The sequence below is a fragment of the Dromaius novaehollandiae genome, chromosome 14 (assembly GCF_036370855.1).
Source record: "Dromaius novaehollandiae isolate bDroNov1 chromosome 14, bDroNov1.hap1, whole genome shotgun sequence".
In the NCBI taxonomy this organism is placed as follows: Eukaryota; Metazoa; Chordata; class Aves; order Casuariiformes; family Dromaiidae; genus Dromaius; species Dromaius novaehollandiae.
Window position 1 is genome coordinate 19,146,066 of NC_088111.1, and position 25,537 is coordinate 19,171,602.

Sequence of the window (25,537 nt, forward strand, 5' to 3'; positions counted from 1 at the left end):
TCACCTCTCTGCAGCACACCTCTCCCAAACCTTTAAGGCAGAATAAATGCAGAGAATTTCTGCTCCCCTGTGATCCCACATTTCACTGCAGAGCAGACCAGCCACATGCTGCTCTACAAGCTCAGGTCCTCTCTCATCACGGATCTTTTGGCTGAAAAAACAAGATGGTACTTTCAGTCTTACATGCTGGAGAGGGGAAGCATGTCTCCCCCCAAGACATTGTTAAGAAGTCTCCTTTGGGAGCCAGCAGCAGTCCAGAGAGAGGAGGCTTACACAAGGCACATCCTGCAAGTGCTGCGCTTTTCCCTGACCCTGCACTGAAGGGAAAGGGAGCACAGCCTGCTTTCTCTCCACCCTGAAACCCACTGCAGAGAGGACCATGGAGCTTTACAGAAGACGCCAGAAAGATTCACAGTGCTGTTCACCCGCATGTAATTATGGTAAGTGCTCTTTGAGCTCTTCGGTCTCTTGTTGCCAAACAAGAGCAAAGGCTTGAATGCCCATCTCAATTAAATTTTTATCAGTACAGGGTTTAAAAATCATGAACTTGAAACAGGAACAGAACTGGAACGCGAGGGGTTAGAGCGAGCTGTACACAGGCTGCGGCTGTGAGCGGGGAGCTCAGCCCCACCTGCCGGCAGGCACCTGCCTGTGGCCAGCGGTTCGGGGCCGTGCTTTCAAGGCAGAACAATCTCTCTCCTGCGGAAGGGGGCCTGGGGCCCTGAGCTAAGTTACACCACCACTAAGTCTTGCAGCCCGTGCTGTAACATATATAATGAGCAGTGAATAACAGAGGAAAGTTTACTGGTATTCCAAATATTCATATTTTGTTTTATATCAGGGATCAAGCTCTAAACAGCAGTCAACTATTTGCACAGGCAGGAAGAACCACATTAAGTCAGTCTTATACGAACACCTTCAGAAGCCACAGGGCAGAAATTCTTTTCTCAACCAACAGGAACGGTACCTCATTGAATAAAAGCTGCTACTGTTGGACTTTGATAACTGCAACACGCTCCTGGGAGCACATGCATCAATGCGGCCCTCTCCACACAAGCATGGCTCCAACAGAAGACTCACTGAACCCCACAGCTTGATCTGCAGCGGAGTGTTGCTTCAAAGATTTCTTTTCTTCTACTTCTTCTGAAGTGCCTCTTCTTTCAGTTGGTTGACAAGCTCTTCAGCATACACTTTAAAGAGTGGGACAGGGTCCTGGAAGAAAGTGGAGGATAAGCTAGTTGAAAGGACTGAACTTGAGCAGCAGCAAGGTATAAAGTCTAGTAGTGAATAAAGATAGCAGGGTGTCCCGACTGCAACAACCCATACTCACACACCTGCACTACTAAAGCACATATCGCTCAACCAGTCTACAGCCTGGTAAGGGCTAATGGGAAGTACCAGTTACAAGGGTGGGAAGAAAGAGCACCCCTGGGACCCTGTCTGTGGTCTCCGATGCCGGTGAGACTCACAAACATCTTTGCTCCTCTCAAGACAAGAGCCCTTTCCCCTGCACGCAGTCAGCCCAGGGAGCCAGCGCCACAGGGTGCTGACAGTCAAACTCAGAGGAAGAGGGGCCAGGTTGTTTCAGTGGCTGAACAAAGCAACATGCTGTGCTACTCCTGCATATACAGCTGCTGACCAGCCTGTAATTTCAAAGATTATAGGAATCTGCTTGGGACTTTGATCAGTTTTACCCAGTGTTGCCTGTAGATGAGAATCAGCAACGACTCCCAGTAATCCCTTTCCATCTAAAAAGGCTTGCCTCCCTTCTCACGTTGCACTACATCAGAGCTGTATTGAGGCACACAGGGAGAATACACTCCTTCGAGAAGCTGGAGCCCCACAAGGTTCAGGTGCCCGGCGTCACCTCATGCATTTGGCAATCCTGATCTCTGTTCCTGCTGCAGCTGCAATAAGAGCTAAAAGACGAGGGGGAGCATCACCAAGGGACCCTGTCCCTGTCAGGAAGCCCTTTTGCCTCAGCAGCCACCTGGCGTGCTCTCTGCTCGGCATTACTGCTTCTCACCAGCTAGCGAGCAGCAGTGAGCCCTGAACTTGCATCCCTGTGTCCCAAAGCACAAGCAGTAAAACAGAAGGCAACCAAACACAAAGATGGTCATGCAACAGGGGAAAAAGTATGAGCCACCCCCACTAAAAATCCCTCCCCCCTTTGGGAGATCTGGCTTTACAATGCACTTTAACCCAGCCTGTGTTTCACATGCTCAAATTCCTGAGGCAGCTCAGGGATTCTGGAGCACTGCATCTGTTGATAAGGAGTGCTTGGGCAGCTTAGAAGATCAACTGGATACGCAGCCTGATGCAACTAAGAACACTGCTGTGTCCACAGGACAAGCACTGCCTCAGAAACTCACCTTTTTTTCTAAAAGCCTCTGTTTTTCTATCGCTTCTTCTAAACTCAGGCCAACCCATTCAGCTTCCTCTTCTGGAATCACAAATTCCTGTGACAGAAGAAGAAACTGGTTGTTTAATCTCTCCAGGTGACTAACACACACATCTTCTCTAGGACCAAATCACACAGACACAGGATCAAGTAGGAAGAGCACTACAGCCAAAAGACTTAAACACTGTTTCCTTGCTTATCCCATTTTTTGGCAGCCAAAGTTCACTTTTCTCTTTTTCTCTTTGCAAGGGCCTTCCTTTCTCTGATCATTCGTGTATGTTGCTATTCCTCTTCTTTTTATAGCTCTGTGGCAGCTTCTCTGCACGACCCTGCAGGCTGTGGATGCTAACCTTGTTTCTATGCTTGTTTCAGCAGATGCACAAAATTAAACAATCACATAAAAGCAATCGGGCCTTCTCACTGCAGTGTCACTAGAAATGCCCCCTGCTATTGGGAGGGCCAGCTCTTACTAATGCTTATTGCAGACCCTCAGTGACCTGGTTCACACCAAAAAGAGGAGCTTTTGTCTTCCTAACTGATCAGTAGTGAAATCTGCAGCCCACAGAGAAACAAAAACCTGACAAGTAACTTTCAGGTCTTCTCCACCAACACCCTTAACCCTAAGAACAGGAGCATGAAGCTTGCACAGGACGAATAGGACATAATCAATCCGGACAGCCGGCTAAGATCGGCATACATACCGGAGCCCGAACCGCAGGTCAGCTACCCACCCGATACTTATGATAAATCGCCTCTCTTCTGGCTGGGTCATCAGGATGCAGCTTAGGATCCTTCCGCGCAAGTCGCAGCAACATTGTTCGCTTCAGATCCATACCGAGCTTTGAGCCCATATCTGCCTTTGGGGTCTGGAGGGATAAAGTCTGCTGTTGACATGCATCTCTAACAGGCCAGCTGCTAGGCAGCCAAGAGCCTACCAGCACGGAGACAACGCACGCAATCTATCCACGCTTTAAGGGGGAAAAGATCCCCCAGATTTTTTTTTTGCAGCTAATTGACCGCGATTCTGATCTGTAATGCTGAGCTGCTTAAATTAAGAATGTATTAAAGGCTGGAAACTTTAGGGCTGCACTAATACACCGATGGCAGCAGACGCCCGTGTGTGCCGAGCCAGGGCGACGTTTGCCGACCCGAGGCACGGAGCGCTGCCGGCAGCCCCGTGAGCCGGCCAGGGGGCCCCGGGGCGCCCCGCGGCACGCTCTTGCCTTCAGGATGTAGAAGTCAAAGCCGAAAGCCTCGTCGATGAGGTCCAGCGTCCGCATGGTGACGGTGATGGTCATCGTGGTGTCGAGGATCTCGCTGTAGAACTGGCGGCTGAAGAGCTGCGGCTTCCACGTCTTCGGCAGTCGGGTAGAGAGCTGGGCGGGAACGGCCGGTCACGGCACCGGCGCCGCCAGACCGGGCAGCCCTGGGGCCGAGCCAGGGCTCAGCCCCGCAGCGCGGCGGGGAGGGGGAGGGGCGCTCACCTTGTCGTTGCGGGCGTAGCGGAAGCCGCGGATCCAGCCCTCGCCGCCCCAGAGCCCCTCGTGGGCGGCGCGCGGCAGGTGCACCGGCACCGGCACGTCCTGCACGCGCTCGCGCTGCCCGGTGCGCGGGTGCCGCCGGTAGCGCACGCCCAGCGGCCGCCAGTGCACGGGCGTGGGCGGCGTGTCGTCCTGCAGCGCTGCCAGGTAGTGCGCGGGCAGCCGCGCGCAGATGCCCTCGCGCAGCCGCAGCGCGGCCCAGAGCCGCGGCGGGACGGCGTGCAGCGGCATCGCCCGCCCCGCCGCCCCGGCCGCTTCCGCTTCCGCTCCCGGCGGCCGCCGCGGCCGGAAGGCGACCCAGAGCCGCCTCTGCATTGGCTGGCGGAGACGCCGTCGCGACGGCGGCCGACAGGGGCCGCGCCGAGCGCGCGTTCGCCTCCCCCGCCGCCGCCCCACAGAGCCGAGAGACCAGAGCCTGCGTTAGCTTTTTATTTGCTTTCTGGGCCCTGACTCTATAAAAATAAAATCCAAGCACCCTAAGAGCACAATCTGAGCTTGCCCTTAAATACTATTACATTTATTAAATTATAAAATCGTAAGCTTTAAAATTGACTGTATAAAATAATCACAAAGTATTAACAGCAAAGAAAAACAAACCCTTTTTAGGACGCTGGCATTTGCTCCGATTTTAACCTGCAGTAATTCACAAAAATCTCCCCCCCTCCCCCGCTAAAATTATGTCCAATCGTAGCATGGGGAATTAAAAGCAGAATTTAAACAAACAGAAATAGTCAAGTTATAGGGATGTATTATCCCAAAGCTTCGTCTGCTTCACAGTATTGAAAACCGGATGGGAAAAGGCCTGAGGACTAATTATTGCTTTAGTTAGTCGATACGCAGCACCCTGGCTCTAACTGCAGCACGGCGTGGACGACACCGTTGCGAGTGTTTTACTGTCATCCGCCAAAGGCCAAAGTGCTTGGTTCAAACCCAACGGGGAAAAGTGCCTAAAAGTGATAAAAGTTCAAGGAATCCCAGAGTGCGCCACGTCCACCCCTCCCGTGGTCCAAACCCAACCGGGGCGAGCCGCGCCGCCGGAGTCACGGCCCTCGACCACTAGCAGCAAAACGAAACCCAGTGGAAAAAGCCACCGGGTGACAAGACACCATCTCCGTATAAACCCCCCGTCTCCGCACTGCGGGGAACAACGGAGGCGCGAGCTGCCGCCACCCCTTCCTGGCATCGCGCCGTGCCTCACAGTGACAGATACACAAGGGAACGAGCCTTCGGCTGGGTGCAAGCAAGTGCCGTTCGCTCCTCTTGCATCCAATTAAAAAAAACCAAAACACGGGTGCGTAGAGGAAGCAGAGGGAGACAGAGAAGACACGGCCCTGAGTGCCTGCAGCCTGTAGTTTGAGGAAAACTTCAAATTAGGCAGAGGTTGGATTAACTGCAAGACAAGGTTAAAGCGCAGAGCGGAGCAGAATGCTGGACATTTTTCAAAGCAGAGAAGTAAGTCCATTTCCTATAAACTAGGAGGCATCTCCTTCATTAATAGCTCTTTCCTCCCAAAAGCAATCTGAGCAGGGGCTCCACGGACAAGCTAGCAGCAGCACAGGCTAGACTGTATACGAGCAATATACTGCGCTTTGCTGGGGTGAACAGTCACTCTCCCCAAGGAAAGAGATTAAGCACTGTTATTCACATCCAAAACACTCCCCTCGCAGCTAAAGGTGCAAACCCTGGCTTTTACTCTCATAGCCAGAAGACACACATGCAGTATTTGCTACCAAGTTTCTGATCCCAAAGTAGGAGGCTCTGCAGCAATGACTGGGGTCACGGTTATGTGGAAATGAGTCAGCCTGCAATGAGAGTCAGGCTGAGAGCTGTAACGGGAGGATACAGCTGGAGGTAGGACACCAGCATCTCAGCTCTGGCCTAGCAAGGAGAGCTTCCTCCAGGCCTAAGCTGTCCTCCCTCGACTACCCACCACAGCCAGAATAAACAAGCAAGGAGCAATGCATTTGAGCCCTTATCTATATAATGAGGATGGGCAAAGACTACTATCCCAAGTGCATTCCCTGTGCTTTGCATACAGCATCATGTATGTCTGTGCGCCCTCCAGTAAGGCCAAGGTGAGACAGATGCCCCAAAGGAGACTAGAGCTACCTCAGGAGCCAGTGGAGATGCTCTTTGCTTGACTGGGACACTGCAATGGCCTGAGATCAGCCCCAAATCCACAGCACATCCAGCCTCCATGCAAGGCACTCACGTTCGTTTAGACACTGGTTCGTCATGGTCTATAGAGATTCCCCCTCCTTCCTGGGCCCTGCAGGGTGGTCTGCTCGGACTTCACCCACATAAGCATGGAGGATCAGGAAGAGCTTGCAAACAATCCTTCCCAAAAGAGTCACAGACACGGCAACAGGCACTTGCTCTAAATCCTTCAAGTCAGCCTAACCACACAGAATTCCCCACTGCCAGGTGTGGGTGTGTCCAGCAGCCCCACGTTCGCCGTTGCATGCATCCACAGTGCTCATCTCACCACAGACCTTCGGCTGTGCCAGGCACCAGCTTCACAGTCAGCGTGGAACAAGCAGGGAGCACAGAGATCCCATGCCTGTGAGCCACAGCAGCTTGAGAGCAGCGGACGCACAGCTTGGATGTGATGCTGGATGCAAAGCACAGGGGATATGCTGGGGTGAAGCACAGGTTTGAAGCGCACATTAACAAATCCACTGTAAGACCACGCCGTGTTCAGACTATTGCAAGATTTGTTGCATGCCTTGAGGCCAGAGCTGCTCCAGGGCCCCAGATTCCAAGTCTGCCCAGCCTGATCTCCGCCAAACGTGGGCATACAGCGAGCTGCTGCTGTCCAAAGAGGCAGGAGTCAGGGGCAGCTTTATCCACTTCCCTTGCAAGAGAAGTGCCGCAGCACATTATCAACCTGGCTGGAGTCCTGAGCGATTTTGCCACCTACGTTGCTGCGGCAGAGCTGCACATTTGCCTAAGCCAGGGAAGGAAGGAAGACAACGAGTACCTGAACATCAAGAAAAGGGGCACAGGGCAGCAGCCTGGTTCCCTCCAGATGAGCTAAGAGGGCCGAAATAAAACTTAATTTAAACCCTGCACTGCTGCATATTTTGCAGGTCTGGGACAGATGCTGCCAATGCCTCTTGCACATGCCCATGCTTCATCCCCCCCCACCCCCACATTCCTATCAAGTCTGATCCTGAATCCAGGCCCAAGTCCCAGCCTTATGAATCCCCTCCAGAATCAGGGCTAGGTAAGAGCAGCACCACCTGTTTCAGGAGAGGCTCCAGTCTCACATCGGAGACAGCAATGTTTTCAGTGCATACTGAAACCAGCTCCCACCCATCCCCATCAGCACCAAGGGTACTCGGCAGCATTTGCCTCCAGGTCAGGCACAGGGGAAACCTGTTCCCTTAGCAAAGCAAATTCTGAGAGAAGGACAGCAGGAGAAATCCCTGTCCCACAGCCCTCTGCCAGGAGAGCAGGTGCAGGGAAGAGCCCAACGGCCAAAGTCCTGGCTCCAGCGCAGAGCAGGCCATGCCTCAGCCTCGCAGACACAGCACGAGGGGAAGAAGGGGTGGCAAGTCCCCCCAGGGCCACAGGAGAGGTGGGGGACAGACCATTCCTTCATTTAGAACCATGAAGAGCCTGTTCAGTCTCAGCAGAAAAGCAGAGAGCTCCAACTTGTCTTCATAAGACAAGCCCACCTTCTGCCTCTTTAAATCCAAGTCCAGCTACTGCACTGTCCTGGCCAGTGAACGAGCATGTGACAGGATTGCCAAAGTGCGACGGAGGGGCAGCCCAGGCTGGTCAGGCAAAGAGCAACCTGACTAACCCTTCGTCTCTGTGACCTGGAGCCAAGCAGCTCAGGTCACAGCATACAGCTCCTCGCGGTCGTTCTGGCAGATCTGATAGCGGCAGGTGAGCTTCTGTGACCAGGCCCAGGGCTTCTTATGCTTGTCCCGAGGTGGGAGCAGGAAGGCGACACTGCTGGCCACCAGCATATGCCAAATGCTGTGGGTGTAGTAATAGTTTTCATTGGTTTCCATGAATGCATATACTGAGATGGCGATGAAAGCCAAGGTGATCCCTGGTAGGAGGTAGAAAACCCAGCGCTTCCACGAGGAGGGGTAGCAGTGTCTGCGCTTCACTCCATGGTAAACCTGAAGGTGTGAGAGTAGAGAAGGGTAAAAGCAGCCAGCCACAAGCTTACGTTGGGGAAATAGGCAGCGCTGCTTGACCTCGGAGCACCTGTCAACCAGCCAGTCCTCACAGCAAGAAGGTATGCTTGCTATCTCCAGGGAAATTCAGCCTTCCCCCTGCCTTGGGCCCATCTCTTGTGCGCAAGGCCCCATATCCAGCTGTGGCACCAATGCCCAGCACAGAGGGCAACGCTGATGCCATAGTCAACAGCCAACCACTCCGGCATGACACTATAGCCACAGGTGCACATTGAATGGGAGCTGCAGCAGCTGGACCCTGCTGAGACTTGTAACCAGGGTTTTTCTCAGCTACCAGAGAGATGGAAGGTAAATTCCTTGCCCTGCTCTTCCTCCACTGGGGCATTCCAAGGAGATCAACCCATGGATATGGATGGGCTGGTGTCTGGGGCCCACTCTGTGACCGCTGTTCTCTGGAGGGGGAATAAGGGGCAGCAGGTCCTGCTTGGCTCCCGTTACTCACCCACGCTGCAATCATGATGATGAGGGCAAAGAGGCAGGGACCCATCATGTTCCACACTCCTCTGCGGTCCAGCTGCAGAGACATGGCAATGAAGAGAGTCCCCAAGATGAAAAGGACCTGCAGGTGAGACAGCACCACTAACATCAGGATCTGATCTGCTGCCAGAGCACAGCCAGCGATGCCAAAGGCTTAAGGTAGGCAGAACCTCATCTCCCAGCTGCCCAGCCCTGCCTGCATGGCTCAGGAGCAGCACCTTCAGCATGAGAAACTGGAGGACCCACAAATCTTCCCCCTCACCCTCTTTAGGCCCAGTCCCAGCAAGCATGCAGGCTGTGGGCCAAAGTCTTGGGACAAAACAACCCTCCGGTTTAAAAATCAGGGCAGCACTAGGTGACAAACAGTGTTTGGAAGGCAAGGAGGGCTGCCTAGGGAGCAGGGCTACCTTGGAGGCAGCACAGGAGGAGCCACTGTACAGACTGTGCTATGGAAGTGCTGCCACGAGAGGGCACAGCAGAGCTGCCTGCGGCTTGGCTGGCTCAGGCCTGGGCGGCCCTGCAGCTCCGGGTTACCTGCGGCAAAGACCCACCACTCACGTATTTCAGAATCTTCTTCACCCGGGACATGCACAGGATCGTCACCCAGATGGACACCACGGAACCCAAGAAGTCACAGTACTGTAGTGTGTCATAGTCCATAATGCACAACACAGCAACGCCCGGCTGGTCACACGCATGGTAGAACTAGAGCCAGGAACAAGAGCAAAGGCTAGCATGAATCCAGCAGCACCACACAGCTTTCCAGGAAGGAGATGCAGAAGAGCTAAGCCCACGGTAGCCAGGATCCCTCCTGGAAGTGTCTCCATAAAGCTTCAAACTACCACAGCACTGTGGAAAGCAGCTGGAGAGCAACCATCAACCTGCACCCTCACAGCAGCAGGCTGAGAGCTCCTAGGACAGCATCCCTCAGCTCAATCCTGGTCCTCTGAGGAGTCAGCAACGCCATATATGTCTAATGTGACAAGGAGCCCCTGGGTATATCCAGGGTCCCACAGACAGCAGCTCACTCCCGTTCAGGAAGAGAGGGCAGTGTGCTCCAGCCAATGCAGCTGCCTGGGTGCAATCCTGGGTCCCAGAGAATGCTACACGCATTAGAGCGTGGAGCAATGAAGGTGCATAGAGCTCCAACCCCATCTCAGCTCCCCAGAGGCCTGACCCCAAATGCAAGCACCCACAGCAGAAGCAGGAAGAGCCCAGTGAAAATAACACTCCTGTTGAGCAGGAGCAGGACAGGCGCAGGACATATCCATAGGGGTGCTCACTCAGTGATCCCAGAAGCTCCTCATAGAGCTCCAGGATGGGACCACTCCACCAAGGACCTCAGTCCAAGCAGGCAGGACTCGCTTCCTGACACTCAGGGGAGAGCGCAGTTGGTGCTGTCAGGGGAACTGACAAAAGGCAATTCCTACCGTGGAGAAGAACATGGTGTAGGTGTAGACGGAGGCCTCCACCAGGCAGTAGCGATAGACAGCAACCATGATTGCTGGCAGGAACATAAGGTTACTCAGTGTGAGCAGAAGGGTGGCCAGGTTTTGCACACTGACAGACTGGGCCTTGGTATCATCCGTGCAGCTCCACCCACTCCAACCTGCAGAGCAGAGAGGCCTGTGTGTGTTGCATGCCCTGCTTGTCCTCCCACAGCACCCAGCAGAAGCTGGGACTCCTCACAAGCAGCAAATCACATCACAGGACTATGCCCAGGCCTCCCTTCCCCTGCTCCAGAAGGCAGCACACTAGAACAAGGAAGGATGGACTCGCCTACCACCTTGGGAGCCCACCAAGGGTCCAATGTTCAGGGCAGTTCACCCACAAGCATTCATCTTCCCCAATAACCCAACCTGTATCTATACAGAGCAGGCAATTTTAATAGCTTTGCCGTTTGCTCTCACTGACTAATGAGCTCTGGTGCCACAGCCCCTCTTGCCCATCTGCTCCATCAGCCACTCACACTCCTGTCCTCAGGACACTCTTGTTACCCACTGCATGCTCTGCTGCAGAAAGTCACTGGCCCAGACTCCTAAACCTTGAGGGAACCCCTGCAGAGCCCAGTCCAAGATCTGAGAAAGTCTTCCAGGTAATTCCCATGTAGCAGAGGCCATTGAATGTACAACATGGGCCTGCCCAGGCTAGCACTTGCTTTCCACCCCCGTAATAACTCAACACACACATGCTACTTGCTGGCATCAAGTGTTTGGGACTCAGCTACTTGGGATAATGCTCTAAGCTGGGTGCAAGATACTGCAGGGGAAGATCCCTACAGATCCCAGGAACCAAGGAGAGAATGATCCACAACATGGAGGAAGTCACTGGCCTCCTGTCCCACCTCTTGCTCTGAGCAGGGCTGACTGCAAAGCCAGATCAGGTTATTCCAGGCCTTGAGCAGCTGAGTTTTCAAAATATCTAAGGATGGAGCTCCTATCACCTCTCTGGATAATGTGCAAAACTGACCAACTCTGATGGGGAAAATCCATTTCCTTATATTTGGCTGAAGTTTTCCTTGTGGCAGCCTGTGTCCATGGCCTCCTGCCTTTTCCCCATGGCCATCTGAGAAGAGCCTGGCTCCAGAGTCCCTGTAATCCCTGTGGGCAGCACAAGGTGCTGTCCTCCACCTCCTCTTCTGCAAGGTGACCAAACCAGCTACCTCAGCCTCTCCTCCCAGGCCCTGGGCTCTGGCCCCAACCACTGCAGCAGCCCTTTGCTGGGCTCTCCAGTTTGTCAATATTTCTCTTGTACAGGGGGGCCCCAAAAGTCCCAGACAGAGCCTCATGAGTGCTGAGTAATCACTTCCCTCAGCCTTCTGGCTATGCCTTGGCCAAAGCAGCTCAGGGTGCAAGCTGACCTTCGCGGCCACAGGGGCCGTAGACACTCTGCCGACTTGTACCAAACCTGCTGTTGACCATTAAGAGGTCCTTTTCTGCAGAGCTACTCCCAGCTGGCCTTTCCTCAGCCTGTGCTGATGCAGTGTTGTTCTGTCCCAGATGTAGGAATTTGATGAAATAGATAAGGTTTTTGGCAGGCCCTTTCTTCAGTCTGTTGAGGTCCTGCTGAACGTCAGGCCTGCCCTCTGCCACAGCAATCAACTCCCCCATTTGGTGTCATCCATGAATGTGTTGGTCATTGGAGAAGCTGAATGGTATCGGCCTCAGTACTGACCCCTTGCACTTACTCACACAATGTGGATGATGTTCCCACTCTGTAGCCAATTCTAGGAGAAGAATTAGTGATTGGGAGTTCCTTAGCGCTCCTAATCCTGACAGGACCCTGCTCTTGGGGCACTTGGGGAAGTACCTACATCTGCTTAGATCTACACAGGAGACATCTGGAGGACTTCTCAGAAGAGTAACAATCCATCAGAGTGACATTCAGGTCTGCACAGGACAGGTGGAAGTGAAAACTTCCTAGAGGGTAATGCATGAGCCTTGACAGTAGGGCCAGTTCTTAGCCTGTTGACTGGATACCAGGGACTGAGCTGAGACAGTCTTCTATAGGCACAAAGCTTTTTTCCCTTTTTTTTGGTGCAGACACTCTGCATTCAACAAGCCCAGTTAAAAGTAGCATCCATCCTGTTACAGTGCTGCTGAAAACAACAGCTGGATACCTAACAGCTCTGTCTCTCCTCTTCTTGCTCTCTGCCAGGCAGAGCCCACAGCAGACTGCTCTCCCAGTGTATTTCTGGGTCACGGATACAGAGGCAGGGCATTTTGCTCTCAGTGATTCAGCAGAAAGCTGTCCTCAGCCTCATTCACCTTTTCCCCTGGGCTGCTCTGTGCTTCCCAGAACCTGACACACCTCGGGGAAATCAGATGCTGTTCTCTATCTCACTACCAGCCCAGGCACAGGACTGCAGCAGACCGCAGTGACATCCTGGATTGAGACCAAAGCAACGGAGAACCACACTGGCCTTGCCCTTCTGCCGAGAAGAGGTGCAAGTACCCGTCCGAGCTCAGTGCAGCTATCATCTCCCCTATGCTAGTGACCCCCGCCCCCCCCCCCCCCCCCGCAGTCTTCTCATTCCACTAATACAATTAGCAGCTAACACAGACATTCCTCCTTCAGGGGTATCTCCGAATACAAGGGTTGGTTTGTGTATTGGCTTGTGGCAGGAGACAAAGCACCACAGCAAAGCACACACAGGGACTGCCAGCCCAGCTTCACCACATCCTGCAGCAGGACCCTATGTAATAAATTGCCCTGAAAGGCCCTTGCTCTGACACTTTCAGGCAACCGTGCTGGCCTCCTGACCTCTTCAGGGATGCTCAAAAGCACCTCTCCAAGCCCCACGGGACTCAAAGTTGGATGTGAAACAATCAACGCTGCCTGCCCACAAAGGGCTGCGAGCACCATGGCTGCGGAGGGCTCTTGGGGCTGGAGCCGCAACTCCACGCTGCGCCTGGCAGCCAGGGCAGGTCCCAGGGTTCCCCACCTGCACTACAGCACAGAAGGACGTGGCCTCCCCTTGGAGCAAATGCCAAGGGCTCCTAGGAAAATGCACTCACCAGCTTTACAGCTGCAGCCAGCATAGAGGTAGCCATGTCTTCTCAGAAGACTGCACTGTCCATATAGCCCACAGTCATTGAAGCAGGGGGTGAGGTATGCTAAGATGGTCACTTTGGCTTCTGCGTTGTTACATTCACTGCAACAAGAGGAGGCCGTGTTGGTACCTGGCCTGCACGGGCAGCCTTGTGCTGAGGGAACGCTCTGCTCTGGAGGGTCTGAGACTGCCTGGCCTTGCTGTGCCCTGCAGTCAAGCCACTCACGTGCACAAAAGCTTCCTGCCATTTTGGCATAGGGATCCTCTCACTACAGCCAGCAGTGGATCTGCTTCATCCCTCCTGAGAGGCTGGAGGCAGAGCTAAGACACAGAGTCGGCTCCCTCTCCACTCAGCGGGCCAAACCTGTATGCAGACAGACCCTAGCTCTTCCTCAGACCCCCAAAACAGACTCAGGTAACCATGACTGCTCCTCAGACCCAGCGTTTGCAAGTGCTGTTTTACAGAGCACACTTAGCCGCTTACACAGAAGCGTCACAAGGAAGACAGACTGCTGGACCATGAGCACAGCTACCTACTCCTTCAAGAAGTCTTTGAAATGTATCAGCAGCATTTTCATTTACAGTACAGCTCTTTCCAATTTATCACCTCAAAATCCATCTGGATAAGTGGGAACTCATCCAGGCAAGTGACAGGCTCTGTCACCCACATGCAGTCAGCATGAGAAATGCCAGCTCAGCACCAGAAAAGCTGCTTGAGGGCCACAGGAAAGCAAGTTGGCACTCTCACCTGCTTGCTTCCCCCCAAGGTCTAGCTCTGCAGCCACAGCTTCGCTGCTGCCAGGTGAAAGGACCCCATAGCACAAGGCAGGACACCAGGGACAGGGGTTTGGTTTTGCTCACGTTAGTCAAGGGCAGCAGGACCTGGAGGTAGAGTGCTCTGAGCCAGCTCCAAGACCAAATGACACATGAGACTCACCCCTGGCCCTTTGGGCAGATAAGCTGCAGAGAAAGGAACCAGTCATTGGTCTCTGGGTAAAGAACGATCAGCATCGCTTCCGAGGAGGACGAGCTCACGCTCAGAGGGTAACCCTGGAAAAAAGCTTCAAGAAAAGAAGGTATTGTTATATGCCAGGACAGGGGGAGAAGGACCTGCGGCAATCCCAGGCCGAACCAGCTCCAAAGGGACTGGGTACTCCTACAGCCCCTTGCTCTCATCCCTGCAAGGCACTGAGGGTGATGGAGAGGATCCCTGCTCTCAGAGACCCTTGTTCTTCCTGTCAGCTCAGCACTCAGTACCTGTCTAGAAAGCCCACGAGCGCATAAAGCACATGGAACAGCCACTGTTTGCTGGTTTAGTCCTCCAACAGAGTTCAGCTTCTCTGCACACCAGCAAGGCCTTGACCATCTCAAACCAGAGTTGGGAACCAGACCTTCCTTTGGTGGAGGCTGACTCCTGGTCCCAGACTAGCATCTGCATGCCAGCAACTCCTGCAGAGGTACCAGAACTGAGTGGTCAAGATCTCAGGAGGACTTATGCCAAAAATCAGCCTCACCTGGACACCCTCCCAAGGGACCTGAGCCAGCTAACAGCTTGTGAAACCTGAAAGCAAAGTCCTGACACAGTATAGCCGGGCTGGCAGTGGGTGCCAGTGGCTCTCATACCTGTGCTGCAGTTCTGCGTGGTATTGAGGGACAGCACTGGTGAAGCAGCGCTCACACACGCTAACACAGTGGCATTGGCCAGGCTCAGAGACGTCTGTGCAAAGAGAAAAGCATCCCAGGTCAAAGAGTGCCTCAGCATCACCCCCCCCTCCACACCCCTCATCTCCATTGCTATCCAGGCCCTACAGAAGCAGCAGGTGGCATTAAATCCTGCAGATCAAGGTCAACCAACAACTCGCCAGCTCTTTCTGGGCAAACCCGCACCCACCTCAGCCTGCGCCATCACTGCATTACGTGCTTGCTGAAAGGCAGGGAGAGACATTCTCCCGGTGGGACTGCGTGGGCAGATGTGCCCCCAGCCGGGGTGTTCACACTAGCTCACTGCTTCTGCACAAGCACATGGTGACCCTGCTCCGGCCCTCAGGGAAGCACTACCTATCTCATGTGGTAAACTTCATTAGTCAGGATTTCAGGGAAACTAATTTCCACATGTCACTGAAGGAGTCTGAGTATCAGTGACTCAGGCAGCAACGTCCCTGGGTTTCCCTGATCAGTCTCCTCTCCTGGTGGCAAGGCTCCAGGCTCTGATGGAGGAGATGGTGAGATGGCTGCTTTCCAGTTCCTCTCCTCTGCATCATCACCATGACATGCCAGTGAGCTACGGCATTTGAATCAGAACTGGCAAGTGGGACATGCTAGATATGGCTAGAAAAAGCCCAGAGTGCTTTTTGACAGCAGAAAGGAAAGGGAAATAGCCCCACTGGTACCTACAAGCCCCGTAATTTGCTGACAAGCTAGCTGAGAGCAGGGACAGACACCAGCCCCACTAAGAGAAGGAAGTCATATAAATAAGCCTACTGCACCTTGTTAAGCAGGAGATTCACCACAAGGGAACCTCCGCTGTCCATGCCAGTATTCAAACCGAGGAGGAGGAGGGTGGGGAAGATGGAGTACACAGGCACGCTGGGACCATTCAAGAGCCTGTATCGCACAGACACAACGTCCAGGTCCTCACGAACGACAGGCTGATTCTGGAGACAGAAACTCCTCTGGTTGGATGTGTTGCGTGAAGCCTCTCCTGCGGGCAGAGCGGGGCTCCCTGCTGTTCCTGTTTTACCTGGTCTGGGACCAGTCTGGGTCTGGTTCAGACTGCTGAAGTTGAGGAATGAGCTGGTACTTCCCGGTCTGCAAGCTGTGAGGGGAGGGAGGGGGAAAAAAAAAAAAAAAAGAAAGAAAAAAGAGGAGTCAGCGCAGCCAGGACTGGCACTGCTCAGAGGCAGGGTGAGCCGAGAGACAAGGTGCTCCTGCAAACTGCAGCCCTGCTGGGCCCCAGCTCACGGAGCTGTAAGGGGAAGCACCATCCCAGCTCCCAGAAACTTGCTGTGCCGGAGCGTCTTGCTTGGTTAAGAAAAGGCACAACTCAATCTCATCTGGGCAAGGCCGCAGCGACTCCAGACCTCCAAGTGACAGTGCAAACTGGGGGCTATTTCAGCTGGCTCAGGCATTGCAGTACTGGCAATAGCCCCCAAAGGGTACCATCTTTGCAGGCAAACTCTAGCATCACCATCCACAGCCCAGAACACTGATAAGAGCCAGAGAACTGCTACAGTGGGTGGAAACAACCTGAAGCTGCAGAAAAGCAACTGGGAAGCAGAAGGAGAACAAGAGAAGGGCTGAACACTGCATCATAACATCAGCATACCCAGCAGGCAGGGAATACTCACTAGCCACTAACAGTGTGAGGGCTCAGCACCTACTGTCCCATAACCAGCGGCTCCATAAAAGGCTCCAGCAGTTCACCAGACCTGGGTACGCAAGGCTGAGCAGAAGAGGTGAACTAACTTGACACCAGCTATTGGCACAAACCATAAAACCGTGACCACTGAAGCCAGATGTGACACTTGGAGTCCCACTGCTGGAGCCTGCCCAGCACTCTCAGAGGCTCTAATGCCTCTGCCACTGATGCGTCCTCCCCTCTAACATCTCCACTGCTACTGCTAGGCCAGGGATGAGGCTCTGCTTGGAGGGGGAGATAGCAGAACCCCTAGCAGAAGAAAACTTCTAAAGATTTACCTAGTTGGTGAGATTCCACAGGTCAGCACAATTTCACAAATGTAAATCTCCAAAAGTCAAACAGGGATCATGATAAAATCCATATAAGAGGATGCAAAGGTGGCTACCATGGCCACAAGGACCTTGTGAGCTCCTGAGGCATATGAAATGGTGCCATTCCCTCACTACAGCCCAAGACATAACCCCAACTAAACCTCCAAGAGATGGTTTCCAGCCTGCAGCCCACTTACTGACAAGCCAATCAATAGTCAACACATCAATAGAGTCTGGCACTTCTACCCAAAACTATTTTCCCTACCAAATTTTAAGCCAGCCACTGCTACCCAAACAGCCTTTGGAAAATATCAGTGGCTCAGAGAGCCTGAACTTTTTAGGGAATTTCCAAAACAGGCAGCTCCAGGGACTATCCCTCTTCAATGAATATTGGAAGCTACACATTTGATCCCAAAGCAACAACTAGACCCCAGCCCTGAAGGTTATGCCCAGACAACCAGCATGCTGGGGAATGCAAGTCACAGATGACAACCACCCAAAGGCCCAAGAGAGGCATAAAGCTCCCTGCGGTCCTTCCCATGGGGCTGCAGAAAGTAGAAACCTACCTGTGAAAGAAGCCACCATCTCCACAGATGCATCGGCATTGGCAGTGCCAAGGTTCTCCACCATGATCTGCAGCCACTTCTCCCAGGGGGGTGAATCCAGGCCCAGGCTGCAGTTTACATTCCCTGTGCAGGTAAGGATCCTCTGGAAAGACTGTGGCAGTGTGATTGAGCCCAGCACTACCCGCACAGTGCCTACTTTCTGCTCACTTGTCACGCAGCTCCGCAGCTCAAACCACATCCTGGCGGTGTACTTGGGAACAAAGACCCTGCAGGAAGAGGAACCAGCAACTTACACAACTCATACTGTGAACACAAGCCAGCCACGACCCACCACAGAGTCCCAGGGGCTTTGTGGCAAGAACTAGATTGCCCTGGTTTGTGTTGTCAAAATCCTGCCCAAGGGTAGTGTCTTTAACAACAAATACATTCCTGCAGTTAAACCTCTAAGACTACCCGGAAGGAGTCAGAGCAGCGCCCTCTCATGTGTCCCCATACAAACCCTATCCCTCTACTGCAAAGAGCTTGTTAAAGAGTTTCAGAGACCTGAGCTCCAGAGCACAGTCCAGCCTAGGGCAGAAACAGTGGCTTATCCTAAACAGCACCAGCAGGAAATCTGACCCCCACCTCTGGCCCCAAGCCCTTCCAGCCGCTGCTCTCACTCACTTGACATGCAGTGGTTTAGCAGGTGAGACGACGGTTTGTGGCATGGCAACACCAGGCTCCAGAACAGGCATATCAATGAGTCTAAGCACAAACATATCTGGCTGAAACATATAGGTGCATGGGGTGGAGAAACCCTGCAAGAGGGGAGAACAGAGTGGTCAGGTATGACGAGACAACACCAGACAGAGTACGCTGACCGAGACCCACGCCATGGCCCTCACCTTCACTTCAATTCTGCCAGCAGCCTCAGGGAGATGCGCAGCGATGAACCAGTCTCCTGCAGCAGGAGCGGTAATGTTCACGAAGGTGTTGTTCTGCACAGCACTGCTCAGAGTCATGCTTATGTTATAGGAAGGACGGACGGTTGCATTGGCAGGAAAACGAGTGCTCAGTGGATTAATGACAGGTGGGGCTCCATAGCGAAAGTGCCTGCAGAGAAACCAGGATGCAAGTAAATCAAGGGATGCAAATACCTCCTGCAAAATAAACTGGGATACAAATTCATCAGTGGACAGCCAGGCTGGTCTGAGGTGAGAAAGGGAGCAGGTTGGGAACAACCCACATTTTCAAGTGGAGCACAGACCATCATTTTCATCTGAAAACTGAGAGAACTGGCTGGTATTAGTTTATTTTGGATTTATTTAGAGATTTGTTTAACTTGCCTGCTTATTAAGATAAGGATTTACATGGTTCCATCAAGCCTGAAAGCAAACTTCCACAGTGCTTACTAAGGTTAATCTCCAGTCGCAAGACTTTTTTTCTTCCTCCTTTAAGCCATCAACAAATTCCCCATATAGCCAGCTAGGCTAAACCGTCAATTAAGAGCTTTCTTTTTATAGCTAAGATCTGCATCTCTGCCATTTCCTCCCTTAAGGAGGGCAGACGGTCTAAAAAGACACTTACCATGGAAGGCTCATGGGACCGACTTTAATACACAGGTACTTCTGCTCTCAAGACAAGCAGCCCGAAAATACTAGAAAAGCAGTTAGCTAAGCAATACAGGGGATATTTATTTGGGCAGCCAATTTGGTATGTAATTTGTTCCATTTCCAGGTGACTAGAGTGCTGCAACAGAACAAGGGACATAACAGGTCCAGCAAGCAAACATTACAGGTGATGTGTTAATAACCCACCTGAACTTAGCTGGACTGATCTTCGCAATATTTTCTTACGTTATCATTTAGCTCTTGCCTCGTTCCTCACATCTCCAAACTATTGGCAATGCTTCCGGGAAGCAGATCTGTTCCAGGCTGATCTGGAGCAGCAAAGAGCATAGGGCTGTACCCAGGAAAGACCAGCTGAAGCACAAGCCAACCAGCAAAGTTCAGCTGCTCTCAAGACCCCTGCGTAGCAGGTCCCAAACCCACAAGTTCTCCAAAAGATCAAAGTATCTCCAAGGAAATGACCTTCCCAGGAAACTTGGAACCCTCACAAGATACAGCTCAAAGTCTCACTCTCCACATCAGCATTCACCCTCCCACCCTTGTAAGTTCTTGGTCTCAAAGGCTCCAACAACTCAATTACTGCTTTGGGCAACGTTTGATTCACTGGCATTGAATTTGCCACCTTCTAATGTTCTTGTGTCACTAGGACTCAGCATTCCTTTCTTATCTCTGCTGTGCACACAGTTCACACTCCTCAAAGGAATGCTCCCAGTCTCTCTGGCAACTCTGCACAGGGGAGTTTATCCCTGTCTCTGGTCAGCCTGGGACCTCTCAAGCCCCTTGCCATTCTGCCACATCCTCTGGCACCATGCACAGGATCCTATCAGAGACAGGAAGGGCCAAAACCACCTTTGCTCAGGACCAGCAACACTAGTCTCATTGTGAAGCTCTCTGCAGCGTTTCTAAGGAATCTCTTAGACATCACATCTGATCGACATCCCCCAGATCCAACAGTAACATGAACATGAAACGCTCCTACTTGTTTAAATCCAGGGATCTAATGCTAGTACGACACTAAGAAACGATGCCTGCCGCAACTGGGGAGCAGACACATAGCCTCCTCCAAAGAAATATCTGCAATGGTGAGCAACAAAGGACCAGAGAAGGGCAGGAAAGGCCACCTGTGCAAGCAAGGGCAGAGATATACGTACACTGTGACCTCCATGCTGGTACACTCAGGTCCTTTCCCCCTGGATGCTTGCAGGAGCCAGCGAAGCAGCACAGTGTCTTCTGGCACGTGGAAGTGGAAGAGCTTGGCATTCCCATACCAGCTGTAGAAGGACAGCTTCTGTGCGCTCTGAGAGAAGTACTCAGAGACATACAGCGAGTCTGAAAAGCAGAGAGCACAGCAATAGCTGGGGTGACTGCAGGGGGCAGGTCACAGGGCTAAATCCACCTACAGAAGCACACAGAAGTTTTAAGTCACTGGAGAGGAGCCCTTTTGTGTCTCTGATTTCTCATCCCAATCCCACTAAATACTTGTGATTGTCTGTGTTTCTCCTGAGCAACAAGTTAGGACAGAGCAGCCAGAACTGTCCACATTCCTACTGCCAAACTGTCACTCGGAGCCAGAGAGCATGAAAAACTGCCTCAGCTACACTCTCTGAGATGTGCTCTGAAGATGACAGGTCACCCTGAGAGACTGGGGAGGAGAAAAACACCAGGAGGAAAAGTTGATGGCACAAGAAAACATGGTGGAGAAAGCAGCAGCACAGTCCCAGAACCTGGGGCCCTAGTAGCACATGGCAGGTGGCTGGGGTGGGACGAGGAGGGTGCACAGGCCTTTGGGCTCCACATGGGGAATTCACCAGCAGTTTATGGTGCTGATAGACAAGAGCTGTGTCCTGTTCCTTTCTGCTGGGGGCATGGGCTGATGTTATCACTTTTATGTGGCTCGGGACACAGGTATTGCGCAACACACTGTCTTTCTGTGACATGCAAGATGACAAAAACCCACATGCTGCAAACCTAACTTAGTTTTCAGGTGCACCTTCCAAAGTTTGAAGATTTTCCTCCGTGGAAGGAAGGCCATTTGAATGGTGACAACAGGCCTAGGGTAGGCTGCAAGCTCATGCAAGAGGACAACGGTCATTCAAACAAAGTACCATCAGGACTAACTAGACCCTCCATCCATCCCTGTCCCCAGCTGTACCTACAGATCAGCCCCAGCCTCCACATAATTTCACTTGCAAAATTATAGTAGTGTCATTTGGTGTCAGCAAGAAACCAACCAGACTACAAGTCAGGGAGAGAAAAGAAACATCATGCCAGGCTTAGGAAGGGGGCAAAATTGCACTAAATTAAGTGAGACAGTGGAGCCTAAGCCATTCTGCCCACCAGAAGACATAGCTCCCAACACTCAGCAAGGAGATGGGAGAATACGTCTTTGCATCTCTACCCAGTCCCTACAGATGCTCCTTTCTACTCTACAATCCCCCCAACAGGGAGAAAGTCTGGTAGCTTTCAAATTCAGATTCCTCATTTTGACCAGCCAGCGCTGTTTAACTTCCCTCCATCTGATACTGCTCAAGGTTGTGTGGAAACGCGCAGGACCCAACTGAGTTGGAGTAGGGTGCCAGAGCAGGGGGGAAAACAGTCCTCAGGCAGGATCAGAGCGTGTGCCTTGGGAGGCACTTTTGGTGCCAAGAGGAAGCTAATCCTAGCAAGAACTATGATTTGTGCCCCAAAGCAGGAAGCATGGTGGCCTGTACCCAGGGCACTGCAAAGAGACAGGAAGGGTAATAATGGGTTTAATTTCCTGGCAAATTACCAAGCTAAAGCCTCCAGGCATGTTGCAAACCTAACAAAGAAAGGAGGAAGCAGACAAGCAAGAAATACCAGCCACAGAGTCTTCTCTGCTGCCAATATACAAGGCAATAGGAGAATTCACTCTTTGAGGAAAAGCACATGCCTGCAGAACGCCAGAGCCCCCTTGGTGCATGTACTGCTTCAGCCCCACATCCACGGGGTCCAGCAGACAGAGCAGTGCTTAGAGCTGCAGGAGGTCACACAGGAAGGCTGAACCCCCAGTGTGGGACAGCAAGAAGTCTACTTACAGGGCAAAGCACAACATGCGGGCAGAGTCCTTACACAGTGACAACAGCAGTCCAGCTGTGGTCCCCAAGTCTATCCACGCCAGCAAAGAGCAGATACTACAACAGGGGCTTTTCAAGCAAACGCTGTTTGGCTGTAATGCCAGTGCAGTGTGTGGGATACCACAGACAAGAGCGGAGACAGCAAAGAACTGCAGTTTTTAACCAGCACCTTCTATACACTCAGCTGTGCTCCGCATGCACACTGCATGCATGTTCGCTTCTGGAAAGCCACAGGCACAAGAGAAAGGCAGATACAGACACAAAGACTGATTAGAGTCGGGAAAGCACTGGCACTGCTCAGGGAGGGTTGTATCAGACAACCTGAGCAGGGATAAGCTTTTCTGCCAGTGCCTGCCCGTGACACAACCTGCTCTGCTCCCACCGGCTGTCAGGCTCTGCATGGCCAATATGCAGAGTTAGCACCCATCCAGAAGGTCTCCCCTCAAAGGGTCAGGCTGAAACACCAGAGGAAGCTGAAGTATTTCTTTCTGGGAAAAAGAGGGCAGGCAGACTGCAAAGTTAAAGAAGCCAAGTGATGAGGAGTGCTGATCAGGAGTGCTGATCACTCCTGATGAGCATGATAAACCACACCCTGTAGCAGTTGACTAGATTAGCACAACAGCTGTGGTTATACCAACAAAATACCAGTGTGGACAAAGTCCAGTCACAAACAGCTTGACTTAGAGATGATCTGTCAAGCCCCTGCTCACAGGCTTTGCTATGCTTGGCACTTCAGACCTGCATCCAGACAATAGAGAAGTTCATTCCCAGAGCACCTTCAGCCTGGGTTGGCAAGGAGATACTACAGGGAGATAAAACTGCACATCAGTAGAGACAAGCCAGAAAGACAGGTCACTGGAAGAGAGGCATGTGTTCCTGCAGCCTGTTTGCATTAAGGGAGTGTTTGGTAGTATTTGCTGTGCTCTGTACGTGTTTCAGTCTCTACCCTGTTCAGTGTGCTCAAGGACCGCACCACTTGGAAAGTCACACTTGACTGTCTGACAACGTTAAATAAGCCTTCAAAATTGAAAAATGGAGTGGTGAGATCTCAGTGGGAGAGAATGGAAACAATACCCATTTGACATTTAACAATATCCTCCTCCTGTGAGCAAGCAAGTCCCAAACACATTGTCCAAAAAACTGAAGCCTTTTTAAGGAAACAAACAGACCAGGGTAGAAACATAGATGCACAGAGGAGACACATTCTTTGAATTTCAGAATAAAGAACTACCTACAATAGCTTGGACTCATTCATCCAAAAATTAACCTCATGGTAGTTTTAGAAATGCTACCTTGATCACTGGTTTCTGGGCTTCCCATAAAATGGATGAGGCCCCCATTTAAAAGCAGATTCGGATCTCTCTGGAGTTTCGGAATTAAGGGGGAGAGCCAACACTTCCAAACCCAGCAGGCTCAACCTTGTGCAGAGATTAGGCCAAGAAGCAACTTTAAAGATACTTATATAGCATATGAAAACTCCTATGACAAGCTACATGGACAGCGATCAGTTTGGCTCAAGACAAGACATAGCTATGTGGCAGGTTGTTTGGCCATTTACAATAGAACAGAAGCCACACTCCTTTAGCCTGTGTCAAAACAGCTGCTGGGTCTCACAAGGGGGAGGCATGTCCCTTGGACAGGTCCCCAGCACAGCTTCTGCCACATCGCCAGCAGAGCTCTGGGCACACCATGGCAAACAGCGGCCCCCCACTCCATTAAAACAAACAGACCCTCTCCCCGCCCGCTTGGGAGTCTGCTCTTGCCCAAGCACCTTGATATACTCCAAGTATCCTGAAGACAAAAAACAGCCACCACCATCACCCCAAACAGGGCAGAAGTTCTGCCCGGGTGCAGGTCCTGATCTCGCTGGGAGAACGAGCCACGTCTCTCCTTCGTAGCTCTGCAGCACCTAATACAGCTGGACCGGAGCACCGCTCTGCCACAGCGGGGAGGACGTTTAAGTTATAGAGCCCCTATGCATCAAATTACTCCAGAGGTCATCAAGATCATCAGCTCAAAGCAATCGCTGGTACTGAGCTGAGAGTTTTAAAGCAGCTCTCAGGCCCATGCTTCGGGCAGAAGTTTCTGCTCCCTCCACAATAATTTGTGGAATTTTCCACAGACATCTTCGTCCTCCTGGGGAAGCCGGCAGTCCTGGGGAAGCCGGCAGTCCTGGGGATGTCACCTCCTGGTTTCCAGCAGCCCCATCCTAGCCCGGCTCCTGCTTTCAGAAGTGCCCCCTCACCGGCCCCGTCCCTTGCGCGTCCCCCGCAGCCCCCCAGGCACTTTCTCCTAGCCCCGAGCGCCGGGTTTACAGGCCGGGTTTACAGGCGCCAGGCGAAGCGTGGCGGAGCACCGAGACGTCTCCACGCGCCGTCCTCCCTTCGGCGCCTCCGACGAAGCTCGCTCGCGTCCCGACGCATCGCCGCGGAGTGAGCGCGGCACCGCCACGCCGGGCTGACGCCTGCCACGCGAGCCGGGCGCCGAGCGGGACGAGGCCACGCCGGGCCTGGCCGGCCGCTCCGGCCGGTCCCTCAGGCCCGTGTGCACCGAGGGCCGCCGGGTCCCGGCCGAGCAGCCCCGGCCCTCCCGCGGGAAGGTGACCTTCCCCGGCGGGACGCGCTGCTTCAGCCCCCCGGGCTGCCCCGAGCCACCGGCGAGGCCTCGGCCCCCCGGCGAGGCCCCGCCACGCGCGGCCCGAGCCACCGCGGAGGGCCGGGGCGGCAGCGAGCCCGCCTCGGGGGGCCCTGCCCGCTCCGCGCCCCCTCAGCGGCTCCGCCGCAGCCCCCGGCCGCGCGGCGGCTCCCGGCCCGACCGCCGCAGCGCTCCCCCCTCCCCCGCCCGGCCGGGACTCACCGGCGCCGGGGCGGTTGCCGCGGCCGGCGGGGAGCGCGAGGAGCTGCAGCAGCGGCGGCAGCAGGGCGAGCAGCAGCCGCGGCGCCGGGCCGGCTCCCCGCGCCATGGCCGCCCGCCCGCCCTATCCCGGCATCGCTGCCCGCCGCCGCCCGCCCCGCAGCCCCATCGCCGCCGCCGCCGCCGCCGCTTCCGCCACCGCCGCCCCGCCCCGCGCCGCCGCCGCCCGCCCCGGCGCCCGCAGCTCCGGTCCCTCCCCGCCCGCCCGGCCCCGGGGCCCTGCGGCAGCCGTGGGGGCTGCGGCCGCGCCGGGGGGAGCCCTGGGGACCCGGGAACGGCCTAGGGACCCCCGGGGCCCTGGGGGAGCGGCCTGGGGACCCCCGTGGTCCTCAGGGCCCCAGGACAAGTCTAGGGCCTGGGACCCTCCCGGTCGTGGGGCAGCCCTGGAGCCTGCGCAGCCCCCCGAGAGCATGGGATGGCCCCAGGGTCCCTGAGACCTAGA

The 25,537-nt window shown here is 53.6% G+C and overlaps 2 protein-coding genes across 4 annotated transcripts; both read right to left on the reverse strand.

The window, feature by feature from the left end:
• Positions 1 to 787: 787 nt before the first annotated feature.
• On the reverse strand, positions 788 to 4,243 carry MRPL28 (mitochondrial ribosomal protein L28). Its single transcript, XM_026107772.2, has 5 exons — positions 3,886 to 4,243; positions 3,625 to 3,777; positions 3,133 to 3,267; positions 2,373 to 2,459; positions 788 to 1,212 (listed from the first exon to the last, which is right to left on the reverse strand). The coding sequence occupies exons 1-5, from the start codon at positions 4,171 to 4,173 to the stop codon at positions 1,135 to 1,137; spliced, it is 741 nt and encodes a 246-aa protein (XP_025963557.2). The 5' UTR covers positions 4,174 to 4,243; the 3' UTR covers positions 788 to 1,134.
• A 114-nt stretch (positions 4,244 to 4,357) lies between these two features.
• On the reverse strand, positions 4,358 to 25,232 carry PGAP6 (post-GPI attachment to proteins 6). 3 transcript variants are annotated; one of them, XM_064520574.1, is made up of 13 exons: positions 25,039 to 25,232; positions 20,239 to 20,416; positions 18,365 to 18,572; positions 18,144 to 18,277; positions 17,481 to 17,746; positions 15,672 to 16,000; positions 14,809 to 14,902; positions 14,123 to 14,246; positions 13,151 to 13,287; positions 10,064 to 10,242; positions 9,192 to 9,338; positions 8,599 to 8,715; positions 4,358 to 8,078 (listed from the first exon to the last, which is right to left on the reverse strand). In XM_064520574.1, exons 1-13 carry the CDS (start codon positions 25,142 to 25,144, stop codon positions 7,782 to 7,784), a joined length of 2,316 nt encoding a protein of 771 aa, XP_064376644.1. In that variant the 5' UTR covers positions 25,145 to 25,232; the 3' UTR covers positions 4,358 to 7,781. The 3 variants fall into 3 exon arrangements, with proteins under 3 accessions (XP_064376644.1, XP_025963520.1, XP_025963521.1); XM_026107735.2 differs by lacking the exon at positions 25,039 to 25,232 and adding an exon at positions 23,475 to 24,416; XM_026107736.2 differs by lacking the exons at positions 20,239 to 20,416; positions 25,039 to 25,232 and adding an exon at positions 19,277 to 20,217.
• Between the last annotated feature and the right edge of the window lie 305 nt (positions 25,233 to 25,537).